Here is a 20,414-nt window from a genome sequence, read left to right as displayed (position 1 = left end):
GCACCTCGCCATACCTCCGCCTGCGCGTGGAACAGAGTCGAGATTCACACACGTGTCCGTGCCGTGCGCGATCACCGCAGACAACTTTGTGTGCAGTTAATTTAAACATGGAGAACTCTTGACGATTGTGCCAAACGAAACGAAGCAACGACGAACAAACCAACAAACAAGGGGCTTTTAGAGAATTGAGTTACGTTTTTATAAACCGAATATACGTTCGAAAAAAAAGAAGGAATAGAAAACATAAAGTGAAGCGATGGGCTGTTAAGCTCAGGTCTGCAGGTTGTGGGTCAGGAGGTCGCCTTAGGGTCACCACTTGTCTGCTTTGATACACAGCCCTCTTAATGAAGAAGGATGGCGGGTGGTCCTCCGCCGCTGGTGGTGGTGGGAACCTGACCTTTTGCCTTGCTCTGTTCCCCCCTCACCCTCTTTGTGCTCCACCTGCAGCTGAGGAACAAGTTCATGAAGAAGTTGCCCAGAGACGCCGAGGCCTCCAACGTGCTGGTGGGCGAGGTGGACTTCCTGGACGCCCCCTTCGTGGCGTTTGTCCGCCTGCAGCAAGCTGTGATGCTGGGGGCCCTGACGGAGGTGCCCGTTCCCACAAGGTACTGGAGGTCCTTGGGAAACACTAAATGTGTGGTCAAGTGTGGGGAGTTCATGCTAGAGTCTAAAAGGTCTCGAGTTCTGTTATGCTGTTGATGTTTTTTTATTATGTGTGGACCCCAGGAAGAGTAGCTGACTACATCGCTTAGCTGATGGGGATCCGTCAATAAACCAATAAATTTATGTCGTCCCCCCCCCCCCCCCCCCCTATACTGCAACGCCAACGGTTCGAAATGACTCAATTATGCACACTAACGTAGGCAGAATTTTAGTGTGCTCTTAATCTGTGAGCCTCTTTCCGATGGTAGCTAGCTAATGAGCAGTATTTTCAGTTCCTTTATGTGATACATTAGTTGCATTTACATGCATGTTTCATGTATGTGTATACTTCAGCTTAGACTATTTTGAACACACACAATTTCTGACAGGATAAGATAAAGTATGAAAGAAACCCAACACCAAAAGCATTCATACGCTCAGATGAGCGACCGTTGGACCAGGAAAGACAAACACACTGGAAACCATTGTTCTGGAAATTGCTACTCCACCAACCTAAAGATGTCTAAACTTTTGATTGTCTTTTAATAATTTATCTTCTCATTCCAGATTCCTATTCATTCTCCTTGGCCCAAAAGGCAAAGCAAAGGCATATCATGAGATTGGAAGAGCCATCGCTACTCTCATGTCGGACGAGGTGAGACAACTGACCATTCATTCATGTATTCTATTAGGAAAACATTCAAACCCTTTATTTCACAGTCTTTTTGATCTTTATTGCGTAATAACGCTCCAAAAGTGCGCAGAATTTTTTTGATTACTGGACACCTCTGCCTTTTAACAGTTCCAAATCAATGTGCTAAAAATCAAACATTAAAAACAACAGTCCAATACATCGATCAACCGGATGTTTCCTTGACAACGCAAAAGCCTTCCACCTAAAGCACCACAGAAGGGTATTTTAATTACAGCTGATCAAAGGCATCAGCGTTTTAGATGAAAGCAGCTAGTATCTTATCATAGTTGGTAACTGGGGTATTAGCGCTTTGGGGTAGCCCAGTTAATGAAAATAATGTACTTCGGCTGTGTTAAGCAACCTTGGCTTCGCCTCGGCCTGCGTCCAGTTTTACACTACTTTCCAGAAACGGGGACAACCCCGCCCTGGTTTATTCCTGACTTGTCCCTTAGCCCCATTCTCTTACACACTGCAGAGCCTAACCTGAGTTGGAACCTATTTGTAGCGTGACATTGTCACCCGTTATGAGATACCAAGACCCCGTTTTGTTCCTCTGTGATAAGGTGTTTCACGACATCGCCTACAAGGCCAAAGACAGAGGGGACCTGTTGGCCGGCATCGATGAGTTCCTGGACGAGGTGATCGTTCTGCCCCCAGGGGAGTGGGACCCGGCCATCAGGATAGAGCCTCCAAAGTCCATCCCGTCCTCGGGCAAAAGGTCTCCAGCTACACTACATACAATACGTCGCTCTGAGTGGGACGTGCGCTACAGTGGTTGTGCACGGACGACATTATGGGCTCAACACACAATAGGGGCTGCTCCTGTTTTAGCTTACCCTATCAACGGTCATTTTTATGCGTTAGTGTTATTGCTACAAGTAAAACCAATGTGAACTTTCGTGAAAAAAGAATGGGTTGAAAATGCTATTGTGGAGGAAATTCAGGGTAGGGCGTATTTGACTTGGACTCCTTGATGAAAGCTTGTTCAGGGTTCCCTGACGAACACCATGCTATACCGATGGCTAGTAGCTGGCTAGGACCAGCTCTTGCTTTTAACCTTCCGTACGACCTCTGGGAACCTAGTGTTGAACATAACATGCTCGTGGATACAGCTGTGCATCACCGTTATGTTGGTATCACGTTATATTGGAGGTATTCTGGTAGGATAAAGGACTGTGGTTCTATGTTCGATTCTACGTGACAAAATCTGTGAATCTGAGGTAGTATCTACATTGAATCACACATCCAAGTGTTAACCGTGGTTCGAGTGTTTATGGTTAACAAAAGTGAACTGTGAAAGTGAAAGTGATCAAATCATATTGATTTTGACACAGTAAACTCTCACGGATGATCCGTTGCTGGTCTGACTGAACATGGAGTTTTTTGTCGTTGAACGTGTTTATTTGTTTTGTGCTTCTGACAGAAAGAATATGTTCTCCGGAGGGGACAACTCCCAGATGAACGGGGACATGCCTCACGACGGGGGTGGAGGAGGAGGTCACGAAATAGGGGATGAACTGAAGAAGACCGGAAAGTATGCATTCATCGGCTCTAAACTTCCATCTGCACGATGGACTGAAAATACACACACGATAAAAAAAAAAAGATCTGCCTCGCTTCTTAATGTCAGCAGCTGTGCTGGATGGACTGACCTTTAACTTAATATTTCCAACTGCTAAATTCTTCATAATAATATCAAGGTTCCCCACTTATATTATGTGGGGAACATATATATTATGGTAAGCTAATACCTTGGGTTGGTCACTGTTTGTTTTAGAACTGATGACACTAGAGAGTCATCCCCCATTTGACCAGGTCTGAGCTGGGATGTGTTTATATGTTCCTGTATTATTGTGACGATTATGATATCATTCGATTTCTTTTATCAATTCAACGTTTGACAAAGTAGTGTATCATACTAATCCCCCCTTTTCCTTACCTTTTAGGTTTTGTGGCGGTCTCATATTGGACATCAAGCGGAAAATGCCGTTCTTCGTCAGTGACTTCACGGACGCATTCCACATTCAGGCCCTGTCGGCCATTCTGTTTATTTACTTGGGCACTGTAACAAACGCCATCACCTTCGGTGGTCTGCTTGGGGACGCCACGGATAACATGCAGGTCAGAGGTCACGCGTTTGAACCACGAACGGTCTGTGGGACTATTAGAGCATGCGTGCTAATCGTTAGCCGACTCGAACTGTCTAAAAATAAAGATCATGTATCTCTCTCTAACCAGGGCGTTTTGGAGAGCTTCCTGGGCACAGCGATCGCCGGGGGCCTGTTCTGCCTGCTCGGGGGACAGCCGCTCACTATTCTCAGCAGCACAGGCCCTGTGCTGGTGTTTGAACGGCTGCTTTTCAACTTCAGCAAGTATGTCCCCTGCTTCTTTCCCCTCTCTGGAAACTCGTAGGCCGGGTTTTTTTGTGCCAACGAGACACATTTCAAATGAATGCACGGAATAACTGACGGATAGCACAAATGTAACACTGCAATAGTCGTTATATATATCCTCGTGACGACGTGGGCCGTGAAGTCCTGTTTTAGTTAGCGCGTGATCATTCGACAACCGACAGCACTTCACACTTCCAAATCGTCTTATCTTTATCTTTTAATAAACTTGAACTGTGTGTGTTTGTGTTTGTGTAACAGTACTATTGGGCACCAGACAGAGAACTCCATTCAACTTCTTGAATGAAGAATTTGACCATGACCGGATGGGATTTTATTTGACGTCATTATTCAAACTGTTTTTTTCTCTTAAAGGGACAACGCCTTCGACTACCTCGAGTTCCGGCTGTGGATTGGCCTTTGGTCGGCGTTCTTCTGCCTGGTGCTGGTGGCCACCGACGCCAGCTTCCTGGTGCAGTACTTCACCCGCTTCACGGAGGAGGGCTTCTCCTGCCTCATCAGCTTCATCTTCATCTACGACGCCTTCAAGAAGATGCTGAAGCTCGCCCACCACTACCCCATCAACTCTGACTTTAGAGTCGATTACGTCACGCAGTACGACTGCCTCTGTATGGCCCCGGCCATCCTCGGTAAGACGCTGGCTTCCCGGATGGCCTTGCTAATCCTCTGAACGGCTGTTCTGGGGTGGTGGTCGTTTATTGCATCAGGGAAAAAGATGCGCTGCAGTTTTTTTCCATTGTAATCGTAAGGTGGCACTGGCGTGACTTGCCGATTTAAAATAGTGCATATGCGACCAGAAGTAGCACCTCATTGGGATCCGTAGCTGGAGATGCATTTCGTTTTTTATTTAAGTTGACAGAGGAGAAGTACTTTGATTTGAATTTGTTCACTGATGATTGAAGGTTATCTGAGTGAATATAATCAATGGACAATTTCATATTGTGAAGGGGACATCATATGCCGTAAGTCCTTTGTAAGTTAGTAAGACTCTTTTAAGGACTCTTGCAGAGTCGGGAAGAACACTCACCTTGAGTCCTGGTGCACAGGAAGGGAGTCTGAGCTAAGGAGAGGAAGACGTGTGCAGGAGGATTGAGCCCTCAAGGTTACTTTGCCAGTGCTTGTGTGAGCCCAGAGTCGTGGCGGAGGTGGCTGTTGTTGGAGGAGACGAAGAGGCACAGCATGCCTCTCTGTTTACCTTCCTGATGGGGGAGGGGGAGGAGGAGGAGGAGGAGGAGGAAGGGCATCCAAGAAGCATTGCTAATCCCCTGCTGCTTTGAAAATATCACACACACGTACACACTTTCACACGTGCACCCACACACACACACACACACACACACACACACACACACACGTTCACACACGTACACACATACACCATATACATTCAGGCACACACACACACACACACAAACGCAGACACGCATGCACACACATGCGACAAACCAACAATCTCTCTCTCTCTCTCTCTCTCTCTCTCTCTCTCTCTCTCTCTCTCTCTCTCTCTCTCTCTCTCTCTCTCTCTCTCTCCACAGTCTATCTATTTCTTCCTCTCCGTCATATTGCCACACACTAGCTTGTCCCATCATTATCCCCTGGAACTGCTCAGAGCAAAACAGATAAACACAGGTGCACACACACACTAACACACACACACACACACATGATACACATACACACACACAATACACACAGACGCACCAACCAACACTCACACACACACACACACACACACACACACACACACACACACACACACACACACACACACACACATACACACACACACACACACACACACACACACACACACACACACACACACACACACACACACACACACACACACACACACGCAAACACACACGCACATACACACACGCACACGCACACACATGCACACACACACACCTCTCCCATTCATGCACGAACAAACACACTCACCCTCACACGTAAGAGGACATTTTTTTTGCACCTGAAAACGTATGAATAATTTCTTACATATACACCATGTATTGAACACGAAAAAAGCCCCATACACACATGCACGCATCACATTGCACGCTCTGTGTGGATGTTCCCAAGAGATAGAAGAAGAGATACCAGATGTTGAACGGTGATGAGCAGGCTCTCAGGGGCCTCCCAGCAACGAGCTGCTGGTGCTCTTTAAACATTCATTATGTTGAAGTCCTCAATTGCCTCTCACAGCGAGGCATGGCTGATGGAAAAACCCCTGACACATAAAAACACATCTTGTGTACCCCTTTGACTTTGCCGACCATGTCATATTATATCATATTCCTCTGAGCTGAAGTATTGTTAAGGGGATACTGGATCAGTGCTTGATCTACATCATCCTCAGCGTCATCGTCCTCTCCATCCTCCTTCTAATCATCCGCCTCATCCTCATTCCTCACATCCTCATCATCCTCATAACCCTCATCTTCCTCCTCACCCTCATCCATATCATTGTCGTAATCCTCATCTTTCTCATTGTCTTCATCATCACATCTGTTCGGAGTAGCCCTACATCATACATCAGTACGCCGGTCTCATGTACTATGCTTCTGCTGTGGTTGCTGGTCCAATGTCCACGGTGAACCACGTGTTCAAACCGTTGTTTTTTTCCTTGTGTTCACGCAGAGAATAGTTCGTTTGAGATCCCAGAGTCGCTCGATGGCTCTTCAGTCTGGTTATGGAACAATACTGAGCTGGTAAGTCTCGCTCCCCGGTGCCCACTATGCTCCACACAACTCTATTTTAGTAAGAATAGGGGGACAGGCTATTCTGGTGCCTTGAGCTAGAGGCATCCTTGAGCTAGATGTACCACCCCCCCCCCCCCCACACACACACCTACACACTCATGTATTACTTAAAAAAAATACTAAATAGATAATAAATATATTATCATATATTACATTCTACCCTTAACTGTATACTTATCTGACCAAAGTTTATCCAAAGCATGCAATCAATGTCGTAAAAAAAAGGCGCAAACAAAGTTACAGTGCTTACAGTGGACAATCCATTCGGGCACAGAGCGTGAGTGAGTTGGACGGCTGAACCTGTGTGTTGTGCTTGCAGCCCATGAACGCCACCTGGTCGTCCCTCAGCGAGAAGGACTGCCTGAAGTACGGCGGGGAGCTGGTGGGCAAGGCCTGCGGCTTTGTGCCCGACATCACCGTCATGTCCTTCATCCTGTTCTTTGGCACCTACTCCACCTCCATGTGTCTGAAGAAGTTCAAGACCAGCCCCTACTTCCCCACCACTGTAAGTCACACGCACGGCGCAGGTTGCTCAGCGGGACGAGATGGAGTTCAAACATCCGGAGAAACATTAGCACAACAGCCGGGGAGATCACCGAAACCCTTCGGCCACTGCTTGGACATCGAGCCTTTTGTCATTTTAGCATTAACAAACTTGTTTATGCTATATCTTTCCATAATGGCACCTATTGGCCTCCTTACCATACCTGGAAGGAAGGGACACTCTTCTCAAGTGTTTTTTCCTTGCCCTTTATAGTTTGGATGTCATATTAATGGGGACGGGGAAGCACTTTGAGACTGTAACTGTGATCGAGGGCTGTACGAATACAATTGACTTGACATTAACTTGAATCAGCCGGTGTTCTGCTCAACAGAACGATCATATCATCTACAGAGGAGCTAAGTGTTTGTGCTGTATTTGCCGTCCCCTAGATGAGGAAGCTGATCAGTGACTTTGCGATCATCTTGGCCATTCTCATCTTCGTCGGGGTTGATATGCTGATGGGTCTGGAGACCCCCAAACTCATTGTGCCAACCGAGTTCAAGGTAAAGTCGAGGCTCATTTTACGCTTCTGATGCAACCAATTGCATTGAAATGCGAAAGATTTAGATTTGGATTTGGATTTTTTTATATATAAAAAATATTGAGACTGGCAGAAAGCTGTATTGCTTGAATGTTAGTATATTATATATTATATATATACTGTATATTATATTCAGGCTGTCTGAAGTCGAACAACTTAGCGTTAGTAATTCTGATACAAGTCTCCAAATGCAAATACAGAAAATCCTTAATAACTGTCAGTGTATTATCAGGATGGATGAGTGTATTCCCAATGGAAACCCTCCAACAGTAATGGAGTGGGCTTCTTCAGGGAAATTAAGCAAATTGATTCAGTTTAATTGATGGAGTTGGCGGTATCACAAGGGCTCCCCTTCCTGCTCACTTCGCCGGTCGCCTCTGTGAGAGAACATATTGTGTGTGACTAGAGGAACAAATCCTGAGCTACCGAGGTCATCTGTGTGGGAAGCCCTACCAACAAAAATATGGAACAGTCTTTGGTCAATACCTTTCCCAGTTTGCTCTCCCTTTGAAACACGTGAACATCCCTCTGGAGTTGCGTGTGTGCTGAATGTACTGACCGTTCCCCCCCCACCCCCCCAGCCCACGAGTCCCAAAAGGGCGTGGTTCGTGCCCCCCTTCGGAGGGAACCCCTGGTGGGTGTACCTGGCGTCAGCCCTGCCTGCCCTCCTGGTCACCATCCTGCTCTTCATGGACCAGCAGATCACCGCTGTCATCGTCAACAGGAAGGAGCACAAGCTCAAGGTGAGCCTTTTCTATTGACGCAACCCAAACTTAATGGGGCTCTGGGTACGATTCAAGCGCTGTTATCCGAGTGTATTCCGTCGGCCATTAGTGAGTGAAATGCGCCGTGAGAATATTTGTTTGGGAGTTGACTGCTCCTGCCACCGAATGAGCTAGTTTAGATGTAAGCCTGCTTTGCGGTCAGTTCTGACCAATCAGGAAATCTCTTCCCTGATTGGTTCGTGGAATCCATCTAGCTGTCAATCACAGGTTTGTGAAAACAAGCGCCCGGGAGGGATAGAGCAAAGGGAGGGGGATGTTTTTTTTTGGTTGTTTCGACTTTCTCTCTCTCCATACAACTCTTGAATGTTACGCATAGCACCTTTAAAGAAAACACTATTTCAATTGAATCTTTGTTCTTAGACAGGTGGCAGCCCGGGTGGCTGGTTAATAGGCAGGTAAATGCCACACATTGAGAGTGAAATGTCAGCGTTGTGCTGCTAATGCCAGTTGGGTTGTTATGTGGGCGGGGGGAGGGGGCTTCAGGGAGGGGTGTGGGGGCGGGGGTCTGAAGGGGGGGAGGTTAATCTCTGGCGGCTGCTACGATTGGCGGCTGCTGTTCGCCGAGCACAGATGGGGAGAGTGGGATCGCATCAATCAGCCGATCAGAGAGCACGGCCAGAACGGTCCTCAATGTGTTCTGATTATTCCTGCTGTTGTTCAGGCAAGGCCGAAAAAAAACGAGGATCACTTTGAGCATACTGTACTGTAAAGATTCTCACTGTTTGTTATATGGGTTATTTTGTTGTTGCAAAAAAGTCTCTTTCACCATCAATCTTTGGGTCTTTTTTACTACAACACACGCACATGCACGTGCGCACGTACACACACACACACAGACACAGACACAGACACAGACACACACACAGACACAGACACAGACACACACACACACACACACACACACACACACACACACACACACACACACGCACACACACACACACACACACACACACACACACACACACACACACACAAAGTCCATTCTTATCGGCTACCGCGCACAAATATGCCCCAGTACGCCATTCATTATGATTATCATCATCATTCTCAGTCACACATTATGACCTTGGTCAAACATGACATCAAACGCGGCCGTCTTCATCATTTACATTTCGGTGAGCCCTGTTTGTCAACACTTGCGTGTCCCATGTTGTCCTGGTTCTGGCAGAAAGGGGCTGGCTATCACCTGGACCTGTTCTGGGTAGCCGTCCTGATGATCGTGTGCTCCTTCATGGGACTGCCGTGGTACGTGGCGGCCACCGTGATCTCCATCGCCCACATCGACAGTCTGAAGATGGAGACGGAGACGTCGGCGCCCGGGGAGCAGCCTAAGTTCCTGGGTGTGAGGTGGGTCCCACACCGAGCTTCTATGGTTTCATTCATGGAGGAGAAGCTGTGTGCGGTTGTTTGTTAAAGGGGAACCGTCACACTAGAGCTGCTCGATTATGAAAAAAATATCAGAATTACGATTATTTTGGTCAATATTGAAATCCCGATTATTCAAACAATTATTTTTGAGTTTGAAAACATGATGCATTTATTCAGCGTTTTTCGCCAAAAAATCGGTGAGAACTTAGAAATTTTGCCTTGAAAAAATATGCTAAATATTCAAATAGAAAATATTCAAATAGAAAATAATATACATACATGTCATTAAAAATATTGAATGAATAAAATAAATAGTTTAAACTCGATTAAATTTGTTTGGAGATCGTTTGACGCAAAACGCGATCACAATAATATTTATCGCACAGCCCTAGTGTTGTGATGAAATCAGGGTCCTCCACTTGAACCCTTGGACCACTGACGACGATGGTCAGATTCTGCTGAAAAGTCTCGAACACAGAGTTGGACCATTGGACTCATTGTCCTGGAAAGGATGTTCTGCGTTGGTCCTATATTCGGAACAATGATATTATTGAACCGTCCCGGAATTCCTTTAGGGAATCTGAGTTGAGGTTGCAGACCGCGCTTTTATCCCTTCATGCGTGTGAAGCAGGCTACTCTCTTGTATGTGACGATTGCCCAGCACAACAAGGCTGTCGGCTTGTTGACTGTGTGGAGTGAAGTCTCTCTGGGTGTTGTTACCCAGGGTAGATACGTGTTTATTCACATCATTCGTATTGCTTTGTGCACAAATTGCTACATTTATGTTTGCTATAATGGGAAAACAATCAACCATCATGTTGTTCTGTCTTCACCAGTCTTAGTCTCAATGATATAATAAATAAATAAGATATAAGAAAAACAAGCGCAAGCTTTAAAAAATGAAACGTCGTATGATGGAGGAGAGTTGTGGAGCCCCTCGTAATGCAGCTGTGAGCTGAACCAACGTCCTCCTGCGAGCCCAGATGGAGCTGGTCTGTTGACGTTCAGATGTTGACAGGTCTGTGAACTCCACACATGCCCAGTGGATGTCTCTGTTCTGGCCTTCTATCATCTGGAAATGAATGAATCGAAAACAAAAAAATATTCGAACATGTGCATTATATTCACCTTTAATCATCTCATACTTACTTTACTTGGGTGCTGAGTCTGGATTCCTAGGATATATATATATTATGGACCACAATGTCACATGTCATATCTTCTGTAACGTTTTTTTTCTGCTGTGTTTGCTTTGCAGAGAGCAGAGAGTCACCGGCCTGTGTGTCTTCCTCCTCACCGGCCTGTCGGTCTTCATGTCTCCTATTCTCAAGGTAAAACGCCATAAAAATGTTTACCAATAATAAAAAATATCCACAAATGTTTGTGTTGCTTCCCCGACCTTTCGGTTCAGATCATCTTGCCTATCATCCTCTCTGTCCCCGCTCCTTTTCACTCGCCTGTGTAGTTCACCGTCCCACCCGGTTAACCACACAGTGAACGGCTCGAAAAAGGGAGCAATGTATCTTTCTATTGGTGGCACTGTGTGTGTGTGCATGCGGGTCTCAAAAATGTGAGCTGTGTCTCGTATAGCAGTGGACGTCTATAGATAGCATAGTATAGTCCACCAGCGCAGTGAAAACGAGCCAAAACGATGCGGATCCGTCCCGAGCGATAACGAGGAGGGCTCGAGTCTGTGGGGCTGTAGCTAGCAACTCGTTCTGTCCTTCACCAGACAGACGAGCCGCGAGAGTGGGGGGGGGGGGGGGGGGGATTTAATTGTCTGACGTTTTGCTGAATACGTGGGGAAGCGGAGAGAAAAACTATAAAAATAATAACGCCGGGCTGAAGGGTTCCCAAGCGTCCAACGTCTAATGCGTCGGAGGGGCGCACTAATGCCGCTTTTCCACCGCACATGTAGCTCGACTCGACACGACACGACTCGACACGACTCGACACGGTAGCAGCGCGGGTGCTTTTCCACCGCAAATAGTACCTCCGGGACGTGGGCGGGGTCGTCTGCGCGAAAGGGCCGTGACGTATCTTTGTACGCGACGCAAACAACACCTACGTAACCCACACATGGACAGAACCCACATAACAACAATGGAGAACATCGATGCGATGGTATTCGTGTTCGTATTATTAGCTGGCAAGTTGAAGAAGTGGAATATGTTGGCTGCGGCGCTACTATGGCTGTTCTATCGTTACCAGCATGGTTGCCATGTCGCTCTCGTGACTTCGTCACACTCTCTGGCCAATCAGTGGCCGGCCGTCTGCCGACGTCACCTTTTAGCATCGGCTCAGCCGCTTGGAACCTAGAGCGAGGCGGTACTAGAAAAAGCAGCCACTTGAGGTACTAGATCGCGGTGGAAACGCAAAAAAGGCGAGCTGAGTCGAGTCGAGTCGAGTCGTGTCGAGCTGGTACCATGCAGTGGAAAAGCGGCATTAGTGAGCTGTCAGGGCTGAGTCAGCCCGGCTCCGCGTGTCCTGAGACCACCCCACCGCCCACCCAGCCAGCCACCCACCCAACCAGCCACCCACACGCCTTCACCCAGGCACCCAGCCTTCGCTCGCTCTCTCAGGACCTCCGTGTGGCCCGTCCACTCTGAACCAGGGGCAAAGGTCACTCGGGGACCCCAGCAGAAAGGTTTTTTGCAGACTGTAGTTGAAACTGCGGTTTAGTTTAAAAGGCATCACTCGCGCTTCTTAAATGTGCCTTTTAGCAACGAGTGACTGTGGCGCTCTCTAAAGAAGAAGAGATGCTGAATATGCTGGGTTATTGGTGTGGAAGGTATGGAAGGTCTTTGGGTGAATGCATGCACATGCTTAGATCCCTTTACAACAGCTCCTTTATCTAAGAGACTAACCAGCCTAGCTTGCATCTTAAGCCCTCAAAAGGGCAAAGATTATAGTTAAAAGTTCACAAGGTTCCTAGTGCTAGTAATCCTACCACTACTAATGAGTGTACTAGTTTGATGAGTACTAGATACCCCCCCATGCTAAATCCCCCTGTGTTTTGAAAACTGATGTGAAAACGACAATGACACTGAAACACTTCTATGCTAACGCTACGATGTATTTCTGCCCCCCTCTAGTTCATTCCCATGCCTGTGCTGTACGGAGTCTTCCTCTACATGGGCGTGGCCTCCCTCAAGGGTGTGCAGGTAAGGCTGTCCTGCTCTTCCTGTTGGCTCAAAGTGGGACCATGACACACACAAGGAGGTCATCGTAGATGGAGATAGTTAGGTCAACGCTTGCTTGGGTATGCTAGCCCCGTTGTGCTCAATTGGGGGCGCTTTGACAGATTGCCGGGTCTACTTGGTACTTTTCTAGAGATTTGTCAATTTTGACGCTTTAATATTAGTGGTGAGCAGTTAATAATAGCAACTACTCACAATAATGTGATTAGGAATACTAATATTCAAGTTTGATCAATCTTTTCAATGAATAACAAAATAAAGAACTGAAGCACAAGCACGTGTTTCTCACCAAATGTAAGTATTTGCATAGCCGATTTAACGTTATTGTTTACATACAATTAAATGCACATATATTATATATATCTTTACAAACATTGTTTGAGAACCAAACTATACTATAACTGTCTAGAGACGATGTTTGAGAAAAGGTATTTAAGTCATGGCTGGATTACTTCAGCACCCTTGTATGAACTTCATGTAGCACAGTGCTGGATGCATGTGATTTAAACATGTGAACTGAGTGTCATACATGTCAAAGCTAGAGAGAGAGAGAGAGAGAGAGAGATTAGGGTTGAGGACAATGGAAAGGTGGTTTATTGTGTCCTTGGAACAACTGTTCTGAGGCTTTATAAGGGTAATTGCTAAGTAATCATTAACTCAAAACCCTTATGACACTTAATACTTAACCTTATATGAAACCATAAACTATTTGGAAAGAAGTGTGTGTGTTTTTGATGATAGCACCAGCCTTTTTTGTTTTTATAAAATAAAAGTAAAAAGGAGATTCTGTTTTAAACCTTGCTCTCAACTCGTTACCATAATCTTCTCTCTCTCTCTCTCTCTCTCTCTCTCTCTCTCTCTCTCTCTCTCTCTCTGTCTCTGTCTCTGTCTCTGTCTCTGTCTCTGTCTCTGTGTGTGTGTGTAGTTCATGGATCGTCTGAAGCTGCTGCTGATGCCGGCTAAACATCAACCAGACCTGGTGTACCTGCGGCACGTGCCGCTGAGGAAGGTGCACCTGTTCACCTTCATCCAGATCCTGTGCCTGGCGCTCCTCTGGGTCCTAAAGTCCACCGTTGCCGCCATCGTATTCCCCGTCATGGTGAGCACCTTTGACATACGGTCACCTAGTTTACTATTGGGCAGGATAGTAGTGGGGCGGGGCCTTAACCTTGACTTAAGTTGGACCACTGAATTGTCCATTAGCCCCTAATGGACCAGCTTTATAGACAAAATGTATACAGACACATGCAGTGGCTGAGGGGATAGTGCCGGCACCCTCCTTTATACAAAATCATAACTGCAAGTGGAAAAAAGCGGAAAGGTAAGATCAGCAATGTTGCTTATGCTTCCAGTCTGTTTATTTAGCCAACACGAATGAACACGAAACATCAATGGAGACTTTGCAATGGAAAACAGAGGAGGACACTATTTTTTATAATAATCACCAGCCAACTTGCTTTATTTACAAAACAATATTGGTCATATATTTAGTTTATATTATATATACTATATATGCTCCTCAATGACATGTATCTGGATTCACACTCACACATTCTCACTCTTTGGATGAGAGTGTCTCCTAAAAGACCAAAAAACTATCAATGTTCATTGGACAATACTTGGTTCAAAAGCAAAAGAAAAACCTGATACAAAGACTAATATTTGTGTAACCGAATGAAAGCGTGATCTTGTTAGCTTCATGCCAATGCTCTCCCAAGGCATGGATTTGAGTTGGTGATTACATTATGTTCAGAAATCCCTGGTGATGCCACTTTGCTGATGCCGTGTGTATGTGTGTGTGTGTGTGTGTGTGTGTGTGTGTGTGTGTGTGTGTGTGTGTGTGTGTGTGTGTGTGTGTGTGTGTGTGTGTGTGTGTGTGTGTGTGTGTGTGTGTGTGTGTGTGTGTGTGTGTGTGTTCCCATGGGTTCAGATCCTGGCTCTGGTGGCGGTGAGGAAGGCCATGGATTACATGTTCTCTCAGCACGAGCTCAGCTTCCTCGACGACGTCATCCCGGAGAAGGACAAGAAGAGGAAGGAGGACGAGAAAAAGAAGAAGAAGAGAGGCAGCATGGACAGTGACGTGGAGGATGTGAGTGGGTCATCGTGATGTGTCGTGACACGTCGGGACGTTTATGTCATGCTATGTCTTGTTGTGGTATTGGCTGCTGATACCCCAATATTGGGATGGAAAACAGGGCTATGGCCCAGTCGATTTAGATTCCTCTATTTCGGCCATTATTATTCATTTGTATTCGTTCTGACCAAAGTCCAAATGGATATTCCTTTGGCTCACAGCTGGATGATGCGGGGTTGTCTCCCCTCTGAGCCCTGAATCCAACCAAATGTGTTGCAGTGTTTTCAGTATTTTTCCCATTTGACCTGATGACTGATTCAAGGAACGTCAATTGCAGAGACAGATGAAGATGTCCGCCTTGATGCCCATTGCAGGACTTGTGTCATGTGTTTATCGACTTGTCGTGTCTATCCCAACAGTCTGACTACCCTTACAATGAGAAATCACCCAGCATTAAAATACCTATGGATATGATGGAGAAGGAGCCCTTCTTAGGGGATAAGTCCTTCGACAGTGAGTAGAACCCGAACCTCCCGAAACAACACAGGGGGTCTCCACCATGTAGTTGTTTTTTTTTCCATTTTCTACCACCTTTAATGCTTCCTTTTTCTTCCTCCACCTGCCAAATCCACTGTTGCCTTATTCAGGGGCCAATCTTATTCTCCTAACCAGAGAAAGCCAGTCTCTCTCCGACTGGCTTGTTGCCTTGACTCACTGCATGAACTTAACGCTTGCTTCCCTGCTTTCTTTGTTGAACTCTTTGTTTGAATTCTTTGAATAAAATAAGAAAATGCTTTGCTTTTCTTATTTTATTCATCGTTTTAGTGTGTTCAATTTGCTTTGTCTTTTGTCTTTGTTTTTTCTTCTTCTGTGTCTTGGAAGTTCTCGCCTTGGGGTTTGTCTCTGAGGGTCTTGTCTTGTGAATGTTGATCACCCACGTCGCTAGTTTTAACCCAGCTTTAACTGGTGCATTATTGAACTATGAATCATATAATAATTTACTCATGTGACCATTCATTATTTTTGTTTCGGTTTGGACTTCACGTCCAACTAATTTGCTCTGTGTCGTTTCGTGCCCTCGTTTCAACAATGATCGACCTAAACACAACAGATCCTTGGCTCCCTTTCTGAATGTTTAACACAGCATGCACGACACAAGCTTGTGATCCTCGTTTTTTTTGACACGTGCGTCACACTGAACCAAATGGCTGACGAGGCTCGTGTTTTCTTGTTCACCACCAGAGGGAGAGAAGTCCCCGGCTTTCCTTGACCGGCACACTTCGTGCTGAGCAGCTGCGGTACTACCAGTCCAACTGTAAATCCAGGTGAGCTGAGACGCATTCGTACCACCAGTCCAACTGTATGTCCAGGTTAGGAATGCGGAATCAGTTACACCAGTCCGACTGTACCTCCAGAGGGGTTGATCAGATTCAGTACCGCCCGTCTTACTGTACCTCCAGAGGGGTTGATCAGATTCAGTACCGCCCGTCTTACTGTACCTCCAGAGGGGTTGATCAGATTCAGTACCGCCCGTCTTACTGTATTGTCCGGATGGGGTCGATCAGATTCAATGCCACCAGTCCTACTGTATTGTGAGGGTGGGTTGATCAGATTCAGTACCAACACTCCTACTGTACATCAAGGTGTGTTGATCAGATTCTGTACCACCTGTCCTACTGTACCTCAGGATGGGGATTGATCAGATTCAGTACCAACAGTCCTGGGGGGTGGGGTGGGGGAGACAACAAGACAGGTGGCCCGGGGACCATTCGTGCAGGCACAGTATGCATACGTTGCATGCATCACAACTCAATGATAGTGGCGTGCGTTCCCTCAGGGCGGTACATTATGTATGACAGGCTTGAGGTCCTACCAAGTGCGGCTCTTCGGTTCCTTTTTAGTATCAGTTCAAATTGTAGATCATTCACGTCTCTTTTTCTTGACCGTTTAGTCGCTATTTGGCAATCATATGGAAAAAGTATTGGTATTGCCTGATTTTATCTCACGCAACTGACGTGAATTCGGATCCATGTTGTTAATGAGCAAGTAGGAGTTGTGGGGATTTTGCTCAAGGGTGCCTATAGGTCAGACTTCACACATTGAACCCACAAACACCCTAAACTGTATCTTAAGCTATTTCGATTTCTCTTATCCTTCAAGCTTGATGTTGATGTCTCCAGGAGCGTCCCAAAATGTGCATTCACCTTGAATGACGTGTACTCAAAGTCAAGTAACTTCTCGCAAACTTCTGTCTAGCCGCAGTAAAAGTCGGGTCGGCGCGACTTTGATTAGCCAAGCTTATCGCTACATTCGCGCTCACATTGACAAGAAAAATGTATGAACAACATAGTGGTGCTAGGCCCTCATTTGAGCCTCCTTGGTTGGGCATTAAATATGCTCCTGAAAAATACAGCACTCATCTTGGACTCAGTAGAGAGTATCCGAGAGATACAAGTCTTTGTTTGTCTCTGTGTCGGACAATATTGACATGGACCGGCGAAAATAACCATATGTAATTTCCCTCATGAAATAAAAATCACCAGCATCATCCCCCACGGCAATCCTGATCGGACTAGCTTTTAACACTGGCATCCTTTGATCTCGTATGTCATCATGAGGGGCCAATGTACAAACCCTGATGATTTGGAGCAGGGTACATGGAGCAATGAACCTGCTTTAAGATCACATCCCGCTTAAAAAATAAATAATTAATCCTATGGGATTGCACTATGAGACAAATGTGCCACTAGCCCTGGGTAGCACCAGAAGTCCTGGGTAGCGCAGGTAGCCCTGGTTAGCGCCATAGCCCTGGTTAGCGCCAGTAGCCCTGGTTAGCGCCATAGCCCTGGTTAGCGCCATAGCCCTGGTTTGCGCCATAGCCCTGGTTAGCGCCATAGCCCTGGTTAGCGCCATAGCCCTGGTTAGCGCCATAGCCCTGGTTAGCGCCATAGCCCGGGGTAGCACCAGTAACCCTGGTTAGCGCCATAGCCCTGGTTAGCGCCATAGCCCTGGTTAGCGCCATAGCCCGGGGTAGCGCCAGTAGCCCTGGTTAGCGCCATAGCCCTGGTTAGCGCCATAGCCCTGGTTAGCGCCATAGCCCTGGTTAGCGCCATAGCCCTGGTTAGCGCCATAGCCCGGGATAGCGCCATAGCCCTGGTTAGCGCCATAGCCCTGGTTAGCGCCCATACCATTGGGATGCCTTTGACGGCCGGCCCCAACACCCAATCAGGAACTGTGCTGTATTGCTGCTGTTGTTTGGGAGGGGTCCGCTCCAAACTGCCCTGACCTGATGCCACACACTTTTTGGGGCGGTGATCTGTGAGATTTGGGTGTTTGTTTTTTAGGTAGTTACCAATGGTTAGTGGTAAATATCTGGTGATTTGATAGGTATTTCGGCTGAGTTTACACACAGATCACACATGTATTGTTTATTGACTTATTTTGAATCCTCCCGAATCGCGTTATTGAATTGTGTCTGGAGGCATTCCGATACACGGTGAACTTCTCACAGAGAGCAGTTCAGATTTGATCACTTGATCCATGCATTCATCAATCTTATATGAATCTAATCATATTGAATCCTCTTGATTTTTTTTTTAACATTGATGTCAAACAAATGCAGTTTGAAATGACAAATTGCTACGCTTTATGAGTATTCTTTAACTTCTGAATAACGTGACAACACATAACACTGTAGGTGTGCGATAACTTTGCGCTACACAGCCTAACTATCTCGGGTCGTTTTTCCTTGTTTTCCAGCCCTGAGTTGCACCCTCTCAACTGCGTGCCTCAGATCAGGATAGAAATGGACCCCGACGACGATGACGACGACGACGAAGACAACGGAATCTTCTGGAAGACCAGAGGGTCTGAAACATCACTGTAGGGCAGATGACTGCCCACTAGCCCTGCCTTTTTTATTTTGTCTCTTGAAATGTTTTCAAATAACACAACCATGGTAGAACGATAACACTGTTTATGATACGGGAAGGCACAAACGATAGGAGGATATAATGGTATAGCTCCACTTTGAAATACTGACGAAACCCTTTTTTCCAATAAGGGGGGACTCTTTGTGACTTTAGGAGCCATGAGTCATTTTTCACTATTCTGGAGTCTGCGTTGCCACCAACAGAAACAATGAGAGGTGCCATTTGTTTATATGATTCTATGCAATTCATCAAGCACCTATTGCTGAGTTCGGTTAAAAATGGACGACAATAAAAAGCTGAAGTGTATCGGTGTAGAGATTGCCCTCCTTGCTGTTTTTATATCCTAATATATCTTTTCTGTTTTGGATTTTTATATAAACTGAATTATTCTAAGGACATTTTCCTGTAGCAGGAAAATCATATTTTGTGTAGCTCTACCTCTTGATTTAGATTCAAAGCTTATTGTGAAATAATTAAACTAACGTCGATTTTCTTTTTTAAGCAGCATGATGTTTTATTAAATTAATTGTTTTTTCCCCCTGTTCTTCCGATGAAAGATGAACTATGTTTCTTCTCAATAGGGAAATGTGTGTAAAATATAGATATACATGCAACATGTGATATATATAAAATTGTACTTTAATTTACAACGTTTGGTAACAATGTCTACTTTTTTTTCACCGGACTCTTAGCATTTTCTTGCTTTTGAATTTCAAGGTGGACTAACACCTTGTAGTCTTTTGGTACAATTATTCAAGGTCTCACTGTTGATCTTAAATCAAAATGTTTCCATGGATCTTTTAACCTTTGTGTTCTGCATGTGTTTATAACTTTTGTGTTGGTTTTTCTTGATGGTCCGTTTTCCTCTAAGTTAGCACCCACTCTTGAGGCGAATAACATGTGATATTCCTAAATCTAACTAAGAATGCATATCGTTGTTTTGCTTGTGCTGCACATAATACTTTACCGAAGTGGCTTATCAGAGGGCGATCTCGCGGGATTTGGTAACAATCTGATGAGTGAGGAAATCCATGTTGCTCTCTGCCAAATCACACCGGCCACCACACACACTGTCCAATACTATAGCCCAGAGAAATGTATATCTTAATGGGTGTAATAATGGTATCTTCTCAATGTTTCTCTGTGAACACAGAGACGAGGGATGTGTGAGTTGCATTCCCTGAAGTGAGGCACATCCACAGCAACAGTCACAAAGAGAAGAGATGAAGGCACTAATGTTAACCATACGAATACATTTTGGCATTGAGTGGACGGCAATGTCCACAGAAAGACAAAGTGGCTAGCCTCGTAGTGCTCGGGGTGTCAATATATGATTATTGTCTCCAGGCTACAGAAGAGGCTTCTCATTGGCATTACATGGTCATTAAAAGGGTTGTTACCGCAACGGACGAGGCTAAAGTGTGGGCAAGGCTGAGTGCAGATTTGACCTGAGAG

At 45.8% G+C, this 20,414-nt stretch overlaps 1 protein-coding gene across 3 annotated transcripts in view; it reads left to right on the top strand.

Annotated features, from left to right (window-relative positions):
* Positions 1–20,414, top strand: part of LOC130384125 (electrogenic sodium bicarbonate cotransporter 1-like) — a 49,486-nt gene that overhangs the window by 28,608 nt on the left and 464 nt on the right. For 2 of the 3 annotated variants that reach the window (XM_056592174.1, XM_056592173.1), the window contains exons 9-27: positions 448–605; positions 1,210–1,297; positions 1,900–2,054; positions 2,760–2,870; positions 3,283–3,457; positions 3,575–3,708; positions 4,102–4,376; positions 6,391–6,461; positions 6,832–7,017; positions 7,446–7,559; positions 8,179–8,340; positions 9,554–9,732; positions 11,012–11,084; positions 12,849–12,917; positions 13,879–14,052; positions 14,884–15,042; positions 15,447–15,540; positions 16,270–16,352; positions 18,787–20,414. The exon at positions 18,787–20,414 is cut by the window's right edge and continues 464 nt beyond it. In XM_056592174.1, the coding sequence (XP_056448149.1) occupies positions 448–605; positions 1,210–1,297; positions 1,900–2,054; positions 2,760–2,870; positions 3,283–3,457; positions 3,575–3,708; positions 4,102–4,376; positions 6,391–6,461; positions 6,832–7,017; positions 7,446–7,559; positions 8,179–8,340; positions 9,554–9,732; positions 11,012–11,084; positions 12,849–12,917; positions 13,879–14,052; positions 14,884–15,042; positions 15,447–15,540; positions 16,270–16,316 (2,424 nt within the window). In that variant the 3' untranslated portion in view covers positions 16,317–16,352; positions 18,787–20,414. The remainder of the gene's footprint in view (positions 1–447; positions 606–1,209; positions 1,298–1,899; positions 2,055–2,759; positions 2,871–3,282; positions 3,458–3,574; positions 3,709–4,101; positions 4,377–6,390; positions 6,462–6,831; positions 7,018–7,445; positions 7,560–8,178; positions 8,341–9,553; positions 9,733–11,011; positions 11,085–12,848; positions 12,918–13,878; positions 14,053–14,883; positions 15,043–15,446; positions 15,541–16,269; positions 16,353–18,786) is intronic. The other variant, XM_056592175.1, reaches the window with a different exon arrangement.

Source organism: Gadus chalcogrammus, chromosome 6 (genome assembly GCF_026213295.1).
Source record: "Gadus chalcogrammus isolate NIFS_2021 chromosome 6, NIFS_Gcha_1.0, whole genome shotgun sequence".
In the NCBI taxonomy this organism is placed as follows: domain Eukaryota; kingdom Metazoa; phylum Chordata; class Actinopteri; order Gadiformes; family Gadidae; genus Gadus; species Gadus chalcogrammus.
The sequence above is the reverse complement of the archived record's forward strand: the minus strand, read 5'-3'. Positions and strand labels throughout refer to the sequence as shown.